This window comes from Hyla sarda, chromosome 1, assembly GCF_029499605.1.
Source record: "Hyla sarda isolate aHylSar1 chromosome 1, aHylSar1.hap1, whole genome shotgun sequence".
Taxonomy (NCBI): Eukaryota; Metazoa; Chordata; class Amphibia; order Anura; family Hylidae; genus Hyla; species Hyla sarda.
This window is the reverse complement of record NC_079189.1, coordinates 34,808,348-34,829,094: the sequence shown is the minus strand read 5'-3', so window position 1 is coordinate 34,829,094 and position 20,747 is coordinate 34,808,348. Positions and strand designations below refer to the sequence as shown.

At 38.3% G+C, this 20,747-nt stretch overlaps 2 protein-coding genes across 2 annotated transcripts in view; one reads left to right on the top strand and one right to left on the bottom strand.

Annotated features, from left to right (window-relative positions):
* The window catches only part of CTNNA2 (catenin alpha 2), a 2,092,931-nt gene that overhangs the window by 815,582 nt on the left and 1,256,602 nt on the right, over positions 1 to 20,747 (bottom strand). The window lies entirely within an intron of this gene.
* On the top strand, positions 7,456 to 10,442 carry LRRTM1 (leucine rich repeat transmembrane neuronal 1). Its single transcript, XM_056553850.1, has 2 exons — positions 7,456 to 8,194; positions 8,428 to 10,442. Exons 1-2 carry the CDS (start codon positions 8,164 to 8,166, stop codon positions 10,053 to 10,055), a joined length of 1,659 nt encoding a protein of 552 aa, XP_056409825.1. The 5' UTR covers positions 7,456 to 8,163; the 3' UTR covers positions 10,056 to 10,442.

The following is a 20,747-nucleotide window of genomic DNA, read 5'->3' as shown; positions in this document are numbered from 1 at the left end:
CATACCGTACATCCAGCAGATAAACATACATACCGTACATCCAGCAGATAAACATACGTACCGTACATCCAGCAGATAAGCATACATACCGTACATCCAGCAGATAAACATACATACCGTACATTCCGCAGATAAGCATACATACCGTACATCCAGCAGATAAACATACATACCGTACATCCAGCAGATAAGCAGACGTACTGTACATCCAGCAGATAAGCATACGTACTGTACATCCAGCAGATAAGCATACGTACTGTACATCCAGCAGATAAACATACGTACTGTACATCCAGCAGATAAGCATACGTACTGTACATCCAGCAGATAAGCATACGTACTGTACATCCAGCAGATAAGCATACATACTATACATCCAGCAGATAAGCATACGTACTGTACATCCAGCAGATAATCATACATACTGTACATCCAGCAAATAAACATACATACTGTACATCCAGCAGATAAGCATACATACTGTACATTCAGCAGATAAACATACATACTGTACATCCAGCAGATAAACATACATACTGTACATCCAGCAGATAAACATACATACTGTACATCCAGCAGATAAGCATACATACTGTACATCCAGCAGATAAGCATACATACTGTACATCCAGCAGATAAACATACATACTGTACATCCAGCAGATAAGCATACATACTGTACATCCAGCAGAGAAACATACATACTGTACATCCAGCAGATAAGCATACATACTGTACATCCAGCAGATAAACATACATACTGTACATCCAGCAGATAAGCATACATACTGTACATCCAGCAGATAAACATACATACTGTACATCCAGCAGATAAGCATACATACTGTACATCCAGCAGAGAAACATACATACTGTACATCCAGCAGATAAGCATACATACTGTACATCCAGCAGATAAACATACATACTGTACATCCAGCAGATAAGCATACATACTGTACATCCAGCAGATAAACATACATACTGTACATCCAGCAGATAAGCATACATACTGTACATCCAGCAGATAAACATACGTACTGTACATCCAGCAGATAAGCATACATACTGTACATTCAGCAGATAAACATACATACTGTACATTCAGCAGATAAACATACATACTGTACATCCAGCAGATAAACATACATACTGTACATCCAGCAGATAAACATACGTACTGTACATCCAGCAGATAAACATACGTACTGTACATCCAGCAGATAAGCATACATGCTGTACATGCAGCAGATAAGCATACATACTGTGCATCCAGCAGATAAACATACATATTTTACATCCAGCAGATAAACATACATACTGTACATCCAGCAGATAAACATACATACCGTACATCCAGCAGATAAGCATATATACTGTACATCCAGCAGATAAGCATACGTACTTTACATCCAGCAGATAAACATACGTACTGTACATCCAGCAGATAAACATACATACCGTACATCCAGCAGATAAACATACATACCGTACATCCAGCAGATAAACATACATACCGTACATCCAGCAGATAAGCATACGTACCGTACATCCAGCAGATAAACATACATACCGTACATCCAGCAGATAAGCATACGTACTGTACATCCAGCAGATAAGCATACGTACTGTACATCCAGCAGATAAACATACGTACTGTACATCCAGCAGATAAGCATACGTACTGTACATCCAGCAGATAAGCATACGTACTGTACATCCAGCAGATAAACATACGTACTGTACATCCAGCAGATAAGCATACGTACTGTACATCCTGCAGATAAGCATACATACTATACATCCAGCAGATAAGCATACGTACTGTACATCCAGCAGATAATCATACATACTGTACATCCAGCAAATAAACATACATACTGTACATCCAGCAGATAAGCATACATACAGTACATTCACCAGATAAACATACATACTGTACATCCAGCAGATAAACATACATACTGTACATCCAGCAGATAAACATACATACTGTACATCCAGCAGATAAGCATACATACTGTACATCCAGCAGATAAACATACATACTGTACATCCAGCAGATAAGCATACATACTGTGCATCCAGCAGATAAACATACATACTGTACATCCAGCAGATAAACATACATACTGTACATCCAGCAGATAAACATACATACTGTACATCCAGCAGATAAACATACGTACTGTACATCCAGCAGATAAACATACGTACTGTACATCCAGCAGATAAGCATACATGCTGTACATCCAGCAGATAAGCATACATACTGTGCATCCAGCAGATAAGCATACATACTTTACATTCAGCAGATAAACATACATACTGTACATCCAGCAGATAAGCATACATACCGTACATCCAGCAGATAAGCATACATACCGTACATCCTGCAGATAAGCATACGTACTTTAAATCCAGCAGATAAACATACGTACTGTACATCCAGCAGATAAACATACATACTGAACATCCAGCAGATAAACATACATACTGAACATCCAGCAGATAAACATACATACTGTACATCCAGCAGATAAGCATCCATATTGTACATCCAGCAGATAAACATACATACCGTACATCCAGCAGATAAACATACATACCGTACATCCAGCAGATAAGCATACATACTGTACATCCAGCAGATAAACATACATACTGTACATCTAGCAGATAAACATACATACTGTACATCCAGCAGATAAACATACATACTGTACATCCAGCAGATAAACATAAATACTGTACATCCAGCAGATAAACATACATACCGTACATTCAGCAGATAAACATACATACCGTACATTCAGCAGATAAACATACATACCGTACATCCAGCAGATAAACATACATACTGTACATCCAGCAGATAAACATACATACCGTATATCCAGCAGATAAGCATACATACCATACATCCAGCAGATAAGCATACATACCGTACATCCAGCAGATAAACATACATACTGTACATCCAGCAGATAAACATACATACTGTACATCCAGCAGATAAACATACATACTGTACATCCAGCAGATAAGCATACATACTGTACATCCAGCAGATAAGCATACATACTGTACATCCATCAAATAAACATACATACTGTACATCCAGCAGATAAACATACATACTGTACATCCAGCAGATAAGCATACATACCATACATCCAGCAGATAAACATACATACTGTACATCCAGCAGATAAGCATACATACTGTACATCCAGCAGATAAACATACATACTGTACATCCAGCAGATAAGCATACATACTGTACATCCAGCAGATAAGCATACATACTGTACATCCAGCAGATAAGCATACATACCATACATCCAGCAGATAAACATACATACTGTACATCCAGCAGATAAACATACGTACTGTACATCCAGCAGATAAACATACATACTGTACATCCAGCAGATAAACATACATACTGTACATCCAGCAGATAAACATACGTACTGTACATCCAGCAGATAAACATACATACTGTACATCCAGCAGATAAGCATACATGCTGTACATCCAGCAGATAAGCATACATACTGTGCATCCAGCAGATAAGCATACATACTTTACATCCAGCAGATAAACAAACATACTGTACATCCAGCAGATAAGCATACATACCGTACATCCAGCAGATAAGCATACATACCGTACATCCTGCAGATAAGCATACGTACTTTAAATCCAGCAGATAAACATACGTACTGTACATCCAGCAGATAAACATACATACTGAACATCCAGCAGATAAACATACATACTGAACATCCAGCAGATAAACATACATACTGTACATCCAGCAGATAAGCATCCATATTGTACATCCAGCAGATAAACATACATACCGTACATCCAGCAGATAAACATACATACCGTACATCCAGCAGATAAGCATACATACTGTACATCCAGCAGATAAACATACATACTGTACATCTAGCAGATAAACATACATACTGTACATCCAGCAGATAAACATACATACCGTACATCCAGCAGATAAACATACATACTGTACATCCAGCAGATAAACATACATACTGTACATCCAGCAGATAAACATACATACTGTACATCCAGCAGATAAGCATACATACTGTACATCCAGCAGATAAGCATACATACTGTACATCCATCAAATAAACATACATACTGTACATCCAGCAGATAAACATACATACTGTACATCCAGCAGATAAGCATACATACCATACATCCAGCAGATAAACATACATACTGTACATCCAGCAGATAAGCATACATACTGTACATCCAGCAGATAAACATACATACTGTACATCCAGCAGATAAGCATACATACCGTACATCCAGCAGATAAACATACATACTGTACATCCAGCAGATAAACATACGTACTGTACATCCAGCAGATAAACATACGTACTGTACATCCAGCAGATAAGCATACATACTTTACATCCAGCAGATAAGCATACATACTGTACATCCAGCAGATAAGCATACATACTGTACATCCAGCAGATAAGCATACATACTGTACATCCAGCAGATAAACATACATACTGTACATCCAGCAGATAAACATACATACTGTACATCCAGCAGATAAGCATACATACTGTACATCCAGCAGATAAACATACATACTGTACATCCAGCAGATAAGCATACGTACTGTACATCCAGCAGATAAACATACATACTGTACATCCAGCAGATAAACATACATACTGTACATCCAGCAGATAAACATACATACCGTACATCCAGCAGATAAGCATACATACTTTACATCCAGCAGATAAACATACATACCGTACATCCAGCAGATAAGCATACATACTGTACATCCAGCAGATAAACATACATACTGTACATCCATCAAATAAACATACATACTGTACATCCAGCAGATAAACATACATACTGTACATCCAGCAGATAAGCATACATACCATACATCCAGCAGATAAACATACATACTGTACATCCAGCAGATAAGCATACATACTGTACATCCAGCAGATAAACATACATACTGTACATCCAGCAGATAAGCATACATACCGTACATCCAGCAGATAAACATACATACTGTACATCCAGCAGATAAACATACATACTGTACATCCAGCAGATAAACATACATACTGTACATCCAGCAGATAAACATACATACTGTACATCCAGCAGATAAACATACATACTTTACATCCAGCAGATAAGCATACATACCGTACATCCAGCAGATAAACATACATACTGTACATCCAGCAGATAAACATACATACTGTACATCCAGCAGATAAACATACATACTGTACATCCAGCAGATAAACATACGTACTGTACATCCAGCAGATAAACATACGTACTGTACATCCAGCAGATAAGCATACATACTTTACATCCAGCAGATAAGCATACATACTGTACATCCAGCAGATAAGCATACATACTGTACATCCAGCAGATAAGCATACATACTGTACATCCAGCAGATAAACATACATACTGTACATCCAGCAGATAAACATACATACTGTACATCCAGCAGATAAGCATACATACTGTACATCCAGCAGATAAACATACATACTGTACATCCAGCAGATAAGCATACGTACTGTACATCCAGCAGATAAACATACATACTGTACATCCAGCAGATAAACATACATACTGTACATCCAGCAGATAAACATACATACCGTACATCCAGCAGATAAGCATACATACTTTACATCCAGCAGATAAACATACATACCGTACATCCAGCAGATAAGCATACATACTGTACATCCAGCAGATAAGCATACATACTGTACATCCAGCAGATAAGCATACATACCATACATCCAGCAGATAAACATACATACTGTACATCCAGCAGATAAACATACATACTGTACATCCAGCAGATAAGCATACATACCATACATCCAGCAGATAAACATACATACTGTACATCCAGCATATAAACATACATACTGTACATCCAGCAGATACATCCACACACCAGACACATGGCCCCTCAGTACACTGTCCCATCTTGCGGAGCAGTCTGTGAGTGGTGGGGTCTGCTGTGCCCCTCCCCAGGCTTGGATTGAGTCCTCTGTGTCGGGGGTCCCTTGTATTCCGGCTGTCTGCTGCCTAAGGACCTGGGGGGCAGCATCTCACCATACAGTCACACAAGCCCCCAGCCCCTGATCATACAGAAGAGATGGCGAAGTCACATAGTAGACAGCAGGGAGTCCAGGAGACATCCTGGAGGGAGAAGAGGTCGGGGACACTGAGCGATCAATGGGCCCTTAGTAGAGGGGGCCCCTGCATCTACTCCTGGCCCCCACATCCACTCCCGGCCCCCCTTTCTCAGCAATCTCCACCATATCCTATAATTGAAAAGCTCCGCCAGGTTCCTACGTCAATAGAGCTGGACACCGGCTCCAAAGTGATGGAGATTTACACAAGAGCTGTAACTCAAAGCCCCCCACCCGACAACACCCCCCCCCTCCTGCTCCTTCCGCCCATCTTATAATGAAATAGACATCAGGTTAATAGCAGCCTGTGCTAAATCAGTGCAATACACAGAACAAGCACCCAACTAGACACCAACCCCTCCGACTCTGCTACATCTGTACAGCAAGCACCGGCCTCCGAGTAACATCACCATAAACCCCAGGAAGAGGGTCCTCACCTACACAAAGACATATCCAGAAAAGAAAGGATAGATAGATATGAAATAGATAGATAGGAGATAGATATGAGAGAGATAGATAGATAGATAGATAGATAGATAGATAGATAGGAGATATATATGAGAAAGATAGATATGAGATAGATAGATATATATGAGATAGATAGATAAATAGAAATGAGATAGATAGATAGATAGATATGAGATAAATAGATAGATAGATATGAGATAGATAGATAGACAGATATGAGATAGATAGATAGATATTAGATAGATAGATATGATATAGATAGATAGATAGATAGATAGATAGATATTAGATAGGTCACTCGATACAAGATAAATATATAGATAGACATAACATGAATCGTTGATAGATAATCGATACAGTGGATAGGCACATGCATAAATTAGATAGGATAGGTAGATATTAGATACAATATATATATATGAAGAAAAAAATGATTGATAAAATGAGAGATGAATATAAATATAAGCTATGTAAATAGATGTATACATCTTATGTAGATAATTATAGATATACTAATGAACAAAATATATCTAATAATAAACCCATCGATACATTTATAATCCAACCATTCCCACATCAGGTAGGGGATGCAGCAGGACACACACAGCTAACACATCACACACCAGACTATAAAGAAAAGGAAAAGATCCAAGAGAAATAACACGTCTGCTCCTGCTCCTGTCCCGGGATCTGCTTTAAGGCAATGGAGTAAGGAGCTTAAAGTATTTTCCATTTCATCAGCAAGGAGCCTATATTACTTTGGTGGTTGACTAAAATGTTGGTTTAATGCCCACCCCTTTTCCATCTGCCCATGTCTGCGCGGCTCTGTGCAGGCGTACAATCATGACTAGCTCACAGCACAGTGTGCTCAGCCTGCTCTAGGAACATACTGCTCCAGCTGAAGGAAGCAAGCCTCTGCTCTGCCTCTCCTAAGGATCCAGCCTGGCAAAAAAGAAAGAAGGACAATGACTCCACCATTGACTTGCTGAGAGAATTTTTTTAATGTGGATTTCTTCCTCTTTTTTGTTATGGGGGGCTGTTGTTTTTTGGTGAATAGCTCAGACCAGATGATGGACGTTAAGCAGCTCGCCAGATGTCGTGGTGGCGTCCTTATTAGCAAAGAGTTTGGAGCTCCTTCCAGAATGTCACAATCTTAACCGCAGGGAGAGAAAAAAAAAAAGAAGGAAAGAAAAGGAGCCCATCGAGATCCTTGTGGGTCCTACAAGTCAGCAAGGAAAAGGTAACCGGACCCCCACAATCCCCCCCCCCCCAGCCACCCCTCGCTGCCTTTCAGCTCATTGAGAACAAGCAAAGGGGGGCATTGTAAGGCTGCCAGCGCTGAACAAGCTGAAAGCTCCTGTATCACCAGCACAGAGGGCTCCATTTAGACCTGCATCTAATTAGCCAAAACACAAAGCAAAGCGGCTGAATGGAGCTTGTCACTCTACTGGAAAAGAAGGGTGGGTAAGACACTTTTCTAATTCAATTCTTTCATGAAGAAAAAATCTTTTTCCAACCCCCCACCACCACCCACCACCCTTTCTCCATCAGCGTTTAACATGAAAAAGACCGATTCACCTTCCTATATGACTGAACTTTAAATGCTGCATGTCCCCCCCCCACCCCACACGTCTGCTACCTGTTATCTCCGCTGCTGACCTATGACATTGTATTTTATTCCAATATGATGTAGACATCGGGGACGATTTCAATGGACATTCTCGAGAAAATTTGGAAACGTGTTTGCTAATGGATTTCCTTCTCATTGGTCTCTGTTTAAACTGGATGTTGAGAAAGCCCCCGGGGTTAATACTGTGCGCGCTGGGCATATTTATTAAGATGCTTCCCCTGGTGAATAGCGGCTGTCCGCGCCTGTGTCGCTGCGAGGGCAGATTTCTGTACTGTGAGTCCCAGAATGTGACGGAGCTGCCTGGCAACCTGTCGGGGGCAATGGGCTTGTCTCTGCGGTACAACAGCATGGTCGAGCTGCAGGACGGACAGTTCACGGGGTTAATGCAACTCACGTGGCTCTATCTGGATCACAATCACATAGAGACAGTGGAAGTCAATGCCTTTCAAAAACTGCGTCGGGTCAAGGAACTCACGATCAGTGCCAATAAAATAACACATCTGGCCAACCACACGTTCCGACCCTTGCCAAACCTACGCAGTTTGGATCTATCCAACAATAACATACAAGCGTTGGCGCCGGATCTTTTCCATGGTCTACGCAAACTGAGCAGCCTACAGTTGCGTTACAATGCCATCAAGTTTGTGCCAGTGAGGATCTTTCAGGACTGTCGCAGTCTGGAGTTCCTAGACTTGGGATACAATCAGCTGAAGAGCTTGGCCCGGAACTCTTTTGCAGGATTATTCAAGCTCGCCGAGCTCCACCTGGAGCACAATGACTTGGTCAAGGTGAATTTAGCTCATTTCCCCAGGCTGCTCTCTTTGCATTCCCTCTTCATGAGGAAGAATAAGGTCACCATCGTAGTTAACTCTTTGGACTGGGTGTGGAAACTCACCAAAATGGATCTCTCTGGCAACGAGATCGAGTACATCGAACCTCATGTTTTTGAAAGTGTACCTCACCTGGAATCCCTGCACCTGGATTCCAATCGCCTCACCTACATCGATTCTAGAATCCTCAATTCTTGGAAATCTCTAACCAGCATCACCCTGGCTGGGAACAGCTGGGACTGTGGACGTAACGTGTGTGCCTTGGCCTCTTGGCTGAGCAACTTCAAGGGTAGGTATGATGGCAACATGCTATGTACCACCCCAGAGTATGCACAAGGAGAGGATGTCCTGGATGCTGTCTATGCTTTCCACCTATGTGAGGACCCAATGGATCCCACCAGTGCTAATGCCATTTCTACAGCTTTCAACAACAGTGATCGAAATGCCCACAACAGTGCCACCTTCACCACCACCACCTACGATGTGCAGGATACAGAAGGGGAAAAGACTACAGACAACCTCATGGCCACTCTGCCCAGTGAGCACCCTGAGAACACTGTCCAGATCCATAAGGTAGTCACAGGGACTATGGCGTTGATTTTCTCCTTCCTCATTGTGGTTTTGATGTTGTACGTTTCTTGGAAGTGTTTTCCGGCCAGTCTCAGACAGTTGAGGCAGTGCTTTGTGACACAACGCAGGAAGCAAAAGCAAAAACAGACTATGCATCAAATGGCTGCAATGTCTGCCCAGGAATACTATGTAGATTACAAACCCAACCACATCGAGGGAGCTTTGGTTATCATAAATGAATATGGTTCTTGTTCTTGCCACCAGCAGCCCGCCAGGGAGTGCGAGGTGTGATCTTATTACCTTTCCACTTGTGGGGAAATAAGGAAAAAAAAAAAACATTGTGTAACCAAATAACAATGGCAGATAGACAACAAGCTGGAGGAGTTCCTTGTGCTGTTTTCTTTTCTCATACACTCCCTGACTGGCACCTTGAGGGATCTTTTGGGAAAAGACTTGACATTTTAGCTTTATTGTGTCTTAAAACAAAAAAACCTTTCAGGACAGTGAGATGTAAACAAAACAAAAAACAAAACAATATTCTGATGGTACGAAGATTTGTCTATATTCAGGAGAGTGTAAAAAAGAGGTACCAGGTTGATTTCTTTTTTGTAAACTACCATGTTTAAAAAAGGAAGAAAAAAAAAAGCAAAAATAAAAAATAAAATAGCATTTACAATATTTGCAGAGTGGTGTCCACTAAATCAATGGCAGAGCCAAGAAGGGATCTTACCCCCCCCCCCCTCTCTCGTCCCCCCTCCCACTACATCTGCAGTTGTGGTGCTCCAGCGAAATTAACCAGCCTTGATGTAGCCATGGATGGATCGATGCTTGATAGACCTTAATGGCTCCACTGTATATTATTTCCAGTGCAGCTGGTCTCCTCAGCACTGCAGATCTGGTTGGGTTCTCGGAGGTCTATCCCGACATGGTTTATCACCTGTTGAAGCATCCCTTGTATTTGCATGGGTAAAAATGTTTGCAGCAAAGAAAAAAACAAAAACATGCTTGTATAGTAGAGCTGAGTTTGTCATTGGGGCACCTGACCTGACAACAAATTCAGCTCCGCTACAGCGTTTGTGCAATGTGTTGGGTTCAAAGCTTTGATGGTGCAGAGGACTTGGCTCTCCTTATTTTGCAGTCCCTGGAATGTTAAGCATGGGGAGGAGGTGGTGGGATTTTTTTTTGGGGGGGGGGGTATGTGTTGCGGAGGGGATCTTGTAGACAATGATGAGACTCCACATCTGGTTACTTTACAGAATGAGACAAATAAGGTAGAGAATGTTGCATCAGATCCATCACTGACTGCATAGACAATAAATAGCTTGCGTTGGGTTTGACACATGACATATAATGTAGTATAAGCTGCTGATGGGAATTTTTTCAATTTTTTTTTGCCATTTTTCCCCCCTTTCCCTGACATATTAGTTATGATAATAATTGTGCGGGTCATGCTGGGGGTAGTAGTCTCACCTTAACTCTTGCAGCTCATCCTTCTAATGAAAGAGTTAATGGGAGTCTGAGTTTATTCCGTGCACAGTAGAAGGTTACTTATGTGTACGTAAACACCACCATAACATACACCGATTATATGTATAGATATTATGTATAAGGGAACCTCTTTGAGAAGACCACCCCCTTTATCCAGACCAGAACCCCTCCCCACAAGAACACCACTTTTTTGGATGAACATCTTAAATAGTCTTGAGCGCAAATATTCGAAATAAGAATTTTTACCGCAAATATCGGCACTTTGCGATTTCGCTAATATTTACAATATAGTGATATATATTCGGAATGAGGAATATTTATTCGCAGGAAAAAAAAACGAACATAGCGAATATGCAAAATTCCGGAATATAGGACGAATATTCATTCCAAATATTCGCCAAATTTCGCGAATTCGAATATGGCCTATGCTGCTCATCACTAATCTAAAAGTGGTTTTGCCGTATATATAGATAGGCTGCAAAAGATGAACATCGCCCTACCAATCAAAGTGCTGCCTTTAATTCCTATGTTCCTATGGCAACTGAGTCAAGTCCAAATATAACATATAAATGAGCGCTTTGCCATAGGTATACTTTTCGTCTGGCAAAACAAGTATCCATGGCGTTTGATTTTCGTGGGTGTTTCCAGTGATGCTAATTAATGAGAATATATCAATGACCCCCGTCAGGGGAAAAAGAAAGAAAGAAAAAAAAAAAACACCTTATTGTTTTTCCTTTTTCGCATTTACCATGAGGGTATGTGCTGCAGTTTTAGAAAACAATCTGTTGCGGGCTCCCGGAGTCAGGGGAGGGAGGGGTTAATGTGTCACATGCACAGCCCAGGCTCAGTGACCCGTGACTAGAAGGGGTTAATCCCCCCACCCCCCTCTGTGCGAAAACACATTTACCAGGAGTTACTAGGCAGGTTCCCTTTTATTTCTACAGAATATAAGATTTGTTCTTTCTTAAAATGGAGATAACATTTAAATATTTACATTAATTTAAAAAATTATATATACATGTTTTTAAAGTATTGAATACAAATAATATATACATATATATGTTTTTTTTTTGTTTGTTTTTTTTTTTGTTTTTTTTTTACTACAAATAAAATGGAAAGACTCAGGGCTTGGGTGTTTTTCAATTCTGGTATATGAGACTATTGAAAAGGGAACCATCAATAATATTTAAATTTAATGGGTGATGTGTCATTCCTCCTTTCTCCTGTAGAGGTGCTGTTGTGAAAACAATCAGTTTTTAAGTGGTTGCTGGTGGTGATAATGTCTGATTTGGGAGAAGGGGTTTGGTAGGTAGTGGGAACCCCTCTGTGTCTAGGCCAGTCTTTCCCAACCTGGGTGCCTCCAGCTGTTGCAAAACGACAACTCCCAGCATGCCCGGACAGCCTAAGGCTGTCCGGGCATGCTGAGAGTTGTAGTTTTGCAACTGCTGGAGGTGCCCTGTTTGGGAAACACTGGTCTAGTCAACTTGTGATCAAAGATGGTGGTCTATATATGCTTTTTTCCAAAGTCGCTGACCTTGGTACTGGATGATAGCTAAAGAGATTGATAGATATACATAGGATAGATTATAGATAGATATGAGATATATGAGATAGATAGATGATAAATAGATAGATAGATAGATAGATAGATAGATAGTTTCCAGAAATGGGGCAGCACTAGCAGGGTGAAAGGTGGTGCACGCTGGAACAACTAGGCCAAAAGCCCAATAAATCCAGTATAGAAATCAGCAGGACTCAGGAAATCCGTGAATACGGTGTGGCTTTATTTACCAAACATCACAAATCGCAACGTTTCAGCCGTCAACCAATCTTGACTAAGGCAGTGAGAGACGGCTGAAACGTCACGGTTTGTGATGTTTGGTAAATAAAGCCACAACGTATTCACGGATTTCCTGAGTCCTGCTGATTTCTTTACTAGATAGATAGATAGTTAGGAGATAGATAGATAGATAGGAGATAGATAGATAGATAGGAGATAGATAGATAGATAGATAGATAGATATGAGATAGATAGATAGAGAGATATGAGATAGATAGATAGATAGATAGATCGATAGATAATAGATATGAGATAGATAGATAGTTAGGAGATAGATAGATAGATATATATGAGATAGATAGATAGATAATAAATATGAGATAGATAGATAGATAGATAGATAGATAGATAGATGATAGATTGATAGATATGTGATAGATAGATATGAGATAGATAGATAGATAGATAGATAGATAGATAGATAGATAGATAGATAGATAAATAGATAGATAGATGATAGATAGATATGAGATAGAAATATATTAGATAGATAGATATGAGATAGATAGATAGATAGATATGTGATAGAGAGAGAGAGAGATGAGATACATAGATTGATTGATAGCTAGATAGATAGATAATAGATATGAGATAGATAGATATGCGATAGATAGAGAGAGATATGAGATAGATAGAGAGATATGAGATAGATAGATAGATAGATATGAGATAGATAGATAGATAGATGATAGCTAGATAGATAGATATGAGATAGGTAGATATGAGATAGATAGATAGATAGATATGAGATAGATAGATAGATATGAGATAGATAGGAGATAGATAGATAGATAGATATGAGATAGATAGATAAATAGATAAATAGATGATAGATATATAGATAGATAGATAGTTATGAGATAGATAGATAGATAGATAGATATGAGATAGATAGATAGATAGATAGATAGACAGACAGATATGAGATAGATAGATAGATAGATAGATAGATGATAGATAGATATGAGATAGATAGATAGATAGATAGATATGAGATAGATAGAGAGATATGAGATAGATAGATAGATAGATAGATAGATAGATATGAGATAGATAGATAGATAGATAGATATGAGATAAATAGATAGATAGATAGATAGATATGAGATAGATAGAGAGATATGAGATAGATAGTTAATAGATATGAGATAGATAAATATGAGATAGATAGATAGATAGATAGATAGATATATAGGAGATAGATAGATAGATATGAGATAGATAGATAGATAATGAGATAGATAGTTAGATAGGAGGATAGATAGATTGATAGATAGATAGATGATAGATATGAGATAGATATGAGATAGATACATGATAGACAGATATGAGATAGATAGATGATAGATAGATATGAGATAGATAGATAGATAGATAGATATGAGATAGATAGATAGATATGAGATAGATAGATAATATAACCTTATGGTATTTCATTTTGCTGTATACTGTTTATTTATAATAAAAGCCATTGAGGGACTACAAATCTCAGCAGGATCTATGAGCCCTAGGACACAGCCATAGACTGTACGTACAGGAGGTGGAAACACCAAGATGAGAGACAAGTGTGGCGGGGACGATTACTTTGGGTGCAGTGCCATCTACAGTGAATATCCTTGTTTTTCCTGCTCTGGTATGAACCCAGCTCGGATGGTGATGCCAGGGGACTGCCTGTGCCCTCCCTCCCTCTCCATGAAGGGAGACAGAACTGATTCCATTCCCTTAATGTGCTGCAACATAATATAACTTAAAAGTGTTTTAATATTGCAACATTGTTGAGACTGAAGGGTGCAGATACAATGTATCAATAGAAATACATAGTGATGAACAGGATGGGAGCAGGTCTGCGGTGAAGGTTGTCCAGTGGCCTTCTGGATGCAGAATCAGATTCATCATGGGCCTAACTACCATGGGGATTTGGTGTGAGAGACATTGTTTTTTGGCGGGGCCACAGTGATGAATGGGCCCCTTGGGAATGTGATAGCCCTGTTATCACTATACAAGGATGATGCCTCAAACACTCCCCTCTGACAGTGACCCCACCGGACAGACAACAAGATTGATTAGGCCTGAATTCCACATTAAAATGAGATTAACTTGTTCTAATATTCAGTTTTGTCTTTGGAATAATCTCTATCGACCAGATCTATTCTCAGTGTTTGCTGTACGCAGCTGTGTATGTATACAGAATATATATGTGTGTGTGCACTGTACATATAGAGCAAGGGAAGGGTGGATTCAAGACGGATTGATAGGAAAATTAATCTTAGATAGATAGATATGAGATATATAGATATGAGATAGATAGATAGATATGAGATAGATAGATATGAGATACATAGATAGATAGATAGATAGATAGATATGAGATAGATAGATATGAGATAGATAGATAGATAGATAGATATGAGATATACATATAGATAGATATGAGATAGATAGATAGATATGAGATAGATATGAGATAGATAGATAGATAGATATGAGATAGATAAATAAATAGATATGAGATAGATAGATAGATAGATATGAGATATATAGATAGATATGATATAGATAGATAGGAGATATATAGATAAATAGATAGGAGAGAGAGAGAGAGAGAGAGAGAGAGAGAGAGAGAGAGAGAGAGAGAGAGAGAGAGAGAGAGAGAGATGAGATAGATAAATAGATATGAGATAGACAGATAGATATTATATATATATATATATATATATAGATAGATAGATAGATATGAGATAAATAGATAGATAGATATGAGATAAATAGATATATAGATAGATAATTAAATAGATAATAGATATCTAGGTAGATTGATACTCTAGATAAATTGATAGATTGTTATGGTAGAGAGACAAGTAGATAGTTTGACCCTTTTCCCCTGTACCTCTATCTCCTTCATGTCATACTAATTTGTAATTAAAGGGGGTGTCTAATTTAGAAATAACATTTACATACATTTTTACATACATACATTTCCATAATTTACATACACTTATTAGGTACTGTAAGTTAATATTGGGGGGGGGGGGGGGGGGGCGTACTTTGTTTTGAATTCTAATCTCTTTGTCAAAGTGGGAAATGGTTAAAAACATCATTCCCTGACCTGGAGGACCTTTACATTCTGTCCATTACACAGACAACAAATTCATTAGAACTTCTTTGAGGTGTAATGTCTAATCTTTCCTGTGGTGGCGCTGCAGATGAATTACACACTTGCTCTCAGGTTTCCTTGTTGACTACACTACTACACTTCCTAATTTGCTCATTGCCAGGAGCTTCTAGGCTTTGTGTAAAGAAGAAAATACCTTTTATTATTTCTAAACTAAACAACCATGTTAGAACTATCCCAAGAACAAGGAATTGTCTTCTCCTAGGCGTTTAGGGTTTAGTACTGTATCACATCCTGAACATACTCTACTCTGGGCAAAACCTTCTCTGTACACAGATAGTGCCATTGAACCCTCTAACATTGCCCTCATGTGCCTGCTCCACAGGTGCTGACCTTGGGACTGAAGGTTCTATGAAAATAGCAGAAGTGAGGGAATTTCCTAAAATCTGTTTTGGGTCTGATTTGTCATAATCAGCCATCAGAGTCAAATAAATTCAAGAAGAACCAAGAATTTTCCTGAAATGACATGTATGACACTATGAGGTCTCCTAGATTTCAGCTTTTTAATGTTCAGTAGTACAGTATGGAACATGATGGAAAATGCAGGAGATGTGCAGCTGTGTGGGGCTAGTAATAGTAGTTCAGCATAGAATATGACAGACAAGGCCAGAGACATACAGTTGTGTAGGGCTTGTGGTAGTAGTAATAACCGTAGAAGTAGTATGAGTAGTGGCAGTAGTAGTAGTAGAAGTAATGGTAGTAGAAGTAGTAGTAGAAGAAGGTGTAGTAGCAGTAGTACTAGTAGTAGTAGAAATAGTAGTAGTAGTAGTAGTAGTAGTAGTAGTAGTAGAAGTAGTAGTAGAAGTAATGGTAGTAGTAGTAGTAGTACTAGTAGTAGTAGAAATACTAGTAGTAGTAGTAGTAGTAGTAGTAGTAGAAGTAGTAGTAGAAGAAGGTGTAGTAGTAGTAGTACTAGTAGTAATAGAAATAGTAGTAGTAGTAGTAGTAGTAGTAGTAGTAGAAGTAATGGTAGTAGTAGTAGTAGTAGTAGTAGTAGAAGTAGTAGTAGAAGAAGGTGTAGTAGAAGTAGTAGTAGTAGTAGAAGTAATGGTAGTAGTAGTAGTAGTAGTAGTAGTAGAAGAAGGTGTAGTAGTAGTACTAGTAGTAGTAGAAATAGTAGTAGTAGTAGTAGTAGAAGTAGTAGTAGAAGAAGGTGTAGTAGAAGTAGTAGTAGTAGTAGTAGAAGTAATGGTAGTAGTAGTAGTAGTAGAAGTAGTAGTAGAAGAAGGTGTAGTAGTAGTACTAGTAGTAGTAGAAATAGTAGTAGTAGTAGTAGTAGAAGTAATGGTAGTAGTAGTAGTAGTAGTAGTAGTAGTAGTAGTAGTAGTAGTAGAAGAAGGTGTAGTAGTACTAGTAGTAGTAGAAATAGTAGTAGTAGTAGTAGTAGTAGTAGTAGTAGTAGAAGTAATGGTAGTAGTAGTAGTAGTAGTAGTAGTAGAAGTAGTAGTAGAAGAAGGTGTAGTAGTACTAGTAGTAGTAGAAATAGTAGTAGTAGTAGTAGTAGTAGAAGAAGAAGAAGGTATAGCAGTAGGAGTAGTAGAAGAAGGTGTAGTGGTAGGAGTAGAAGTAGTAATAGTAGTAGTTGTAGTAGTAATAGTAGAAGTAGTAGTAGTAGTAGTAGTAGTAGTAGAAGAAGGTGTAGTAGTAGGATTAGTAGTAGTAGAAATAGTAGTAGTAGTAGTAGTAGTAGTAGTAGTAGAAGTAATGGTAGTAGTAGTAGTAGTAGTAGTAGTAGTAGTAGAAGAAGGTGTAGTAGTACTAGTAGTAGTAGAAATAGTAGTAGTAGTAGTAGTAGTAGTAGAAGTAATGGTAGTAGTAGTAGTAGTAGTAGTAGAAGTAGTAGTAGAAGAAGGTGTAGTACTAGTAGTAGTAGAAATAGTAGTAGTAGTAGTAGAAGAAGAAGAAGAAGAAGGTATAGCAGTAGGAGTAGTAGAAGAAGGTGTAGTGGTAGGAGTAGAAGTAGTAATAGTAGTAGTTGTAGTAGTAATAGTAGAAGTAGTAGTAGTAGTAGTAGTAGTAGTAGTAGTAGTAGAAGAAGGTGTAGTAGTAGGATTAGTAGTAGAAGTAGTACTAGTAATAATAGTATTAAAAGTAGTAGTAGTAGAAGAAGAAGAAGTAGTAGTAGTAGTAATAGTGTAATAGTAGCAGAAGTAGTAGTAGAAGAAGGTGTAGTAGAACATGTAGTAGTAGAAGTAGTAATAGAAGTAGAAGTTGTAGTAGTAATAGTAGTAATAGTGGTAGTAGAAGTAGTAGTAGTAGTAGTAGTAGTAGTAGTAGTAGTAGAAGAAGTAGAAGTCGGAGTAGTAGGAGTAATAGTAGATGTAGTAGTAATAGTAGTGTTAAAAGTAGTAGTAGTAATAGTAGTAGAAGTAGTAGTAGTAGTAGTAGAAGTAGTGGTAGTAGTAGTAGTAGTAGTAGAAGTAGTGGTAGTAGTAATAGTAGTAGAAGAAGAAGTAGTATTAGTAGAAAAAGGTGTAGGAGTAGTAGTAGAAGTAATAATAGTAGTCGTAGTAGTAGTAGTAGTTGTAGTAGTAATAGTAGTAGTAGAAGTAGTAGTAGAAGTAGTAGTAGTAGTAGTAGTAGTAATAGTAGTAGTAGTAGTAGTTAGTGTTGCTCGCGAATATTCGCAATTCGAATTTTATTTGCGAATATCGCATATTCGCGAATTCGCGAATATTCGCGAATATAGCGCTATATATTCGTAATTACGAATATTTTTTTTTTTTTTACAGTACACATCACAGTGATCATCCCTCTCTGCTTCCAGCTTATGTGGTGTAAGAAGGCTCTAATACTACTGTGTGAGACTGGTGCGCGAATGTTCGCATATGCGAAAATTTGCATATGCTAATTTTCGCATGTGCGAATTTTCGGTTATGCTAATTTTTGTATATGCAAATTTTCGTATATGTTAATTTTCGCACACGCGAATATTCGCATATGCGAAAATACAACGAGAATATTACGAATATGCGAATATTTGCGAATATGACGAATATTCGTCCATATATTCGCGAATATTCGCGAATTCGAATATGGCCTATGCCGCTCAACACTAGTAGTAGTAGTAGTAGTAGAAGAAGAAGGTGTAGTAGCAGTAGAAGTATTAGTAATAGTAGTAGTAGTAGTAGTAGCAACACAGTACAGATAGTGATGGACAAGGTAGGAGATGTGTGGATGTGTAGGGTTTGTAGTAGTGGCCCCATTTTTAAGAATTTATCCAACCAGATAGATAGATAGATGGATAGATAGATATGAGATAGATAGATACGAGATAGATAGATATTTGAGATAGTTAGATAGATATGAGATAGATAGATAGATAGATATGAGATAGATATGAGTTAGAGATAGATAGATATGAGATAGATAGATATGAGATAGATGATAGATAGTTAGATATGAGATAGATATGAGTTAGATAGATAGATAGATAGATAGATAGATCGATATGAGAAAGATAGATAGATAGATATGAGATAGATATGAGATATAGATATGAGATAGATAGGTAGATAGATAGATAGATATGAGATGGACAGATAGATAGATAGATATTTAGATATGAGAGATAGATATATATTAGATAGATAGATATAAAATAGATAGATAGATTTGAGATAGATAGATAAAGATGAATGAAAGCAGCACCTCCTCAATATAATAAATAGATAGATATGAGATAGATATGAGATAGATAGATAAATACATAGATAGATAGATAGATAGATAGATAGATAGATAGATAGATATGAGATAGGTGGATATTATACATAGATAGATAGATAGATACATACATACATAGATAGGTGGATAGATAGATTTTTTTTTCTTTCCCTGTGTAGTGTTCTGTACACTTTCCATAATGACACTAATAAGTCATAAACAACTTTGAAGGAATATTCTAGATAAAAGAGATAAAGGAAATTGCATATAATAAAGTGCTTAGAAGAATCCTTCCTTGGAGCATCAAATGTCTCAATGGCATCATTCTGTCCAGGCCATATACTGCCTATAAAAGTAATCTCCGCCAGAGGTAAGAAAAGCGCTGGGAAGTGATGCATCAGGGGCCCAAAAATAACATTTTAGCAATGTATATTAATTCTAAACAGGCTACTGAAAAATGAAAGAAGCGATCTGATTGGTTGCTATGGGCAACTGCACCACTCTCCTCTCCACAGGTTTGGATAAATCTCCCCCTATATGTATTTAATTTCCATTGTTTGCTTATCCATGGTCAGTATTCATTGGTCATGACTTATCTGGACCAAGGAAAAGTTGGATTTAAAGTGATAGGACCTAGCTGGGAAAATGATGGCTCACTAATAGGTGGCAAGGCCCAGTGATACATATACTGTATATAAAATATAGATACAGAGGAATGGTAATGGTCTCCTGATGGTAAAGCTATACCTCACCCAACCCGAACCTGTTGCCCACGGCTCACACGGCATGATGGGAGTTGTAGTTTTACAACAGCTGG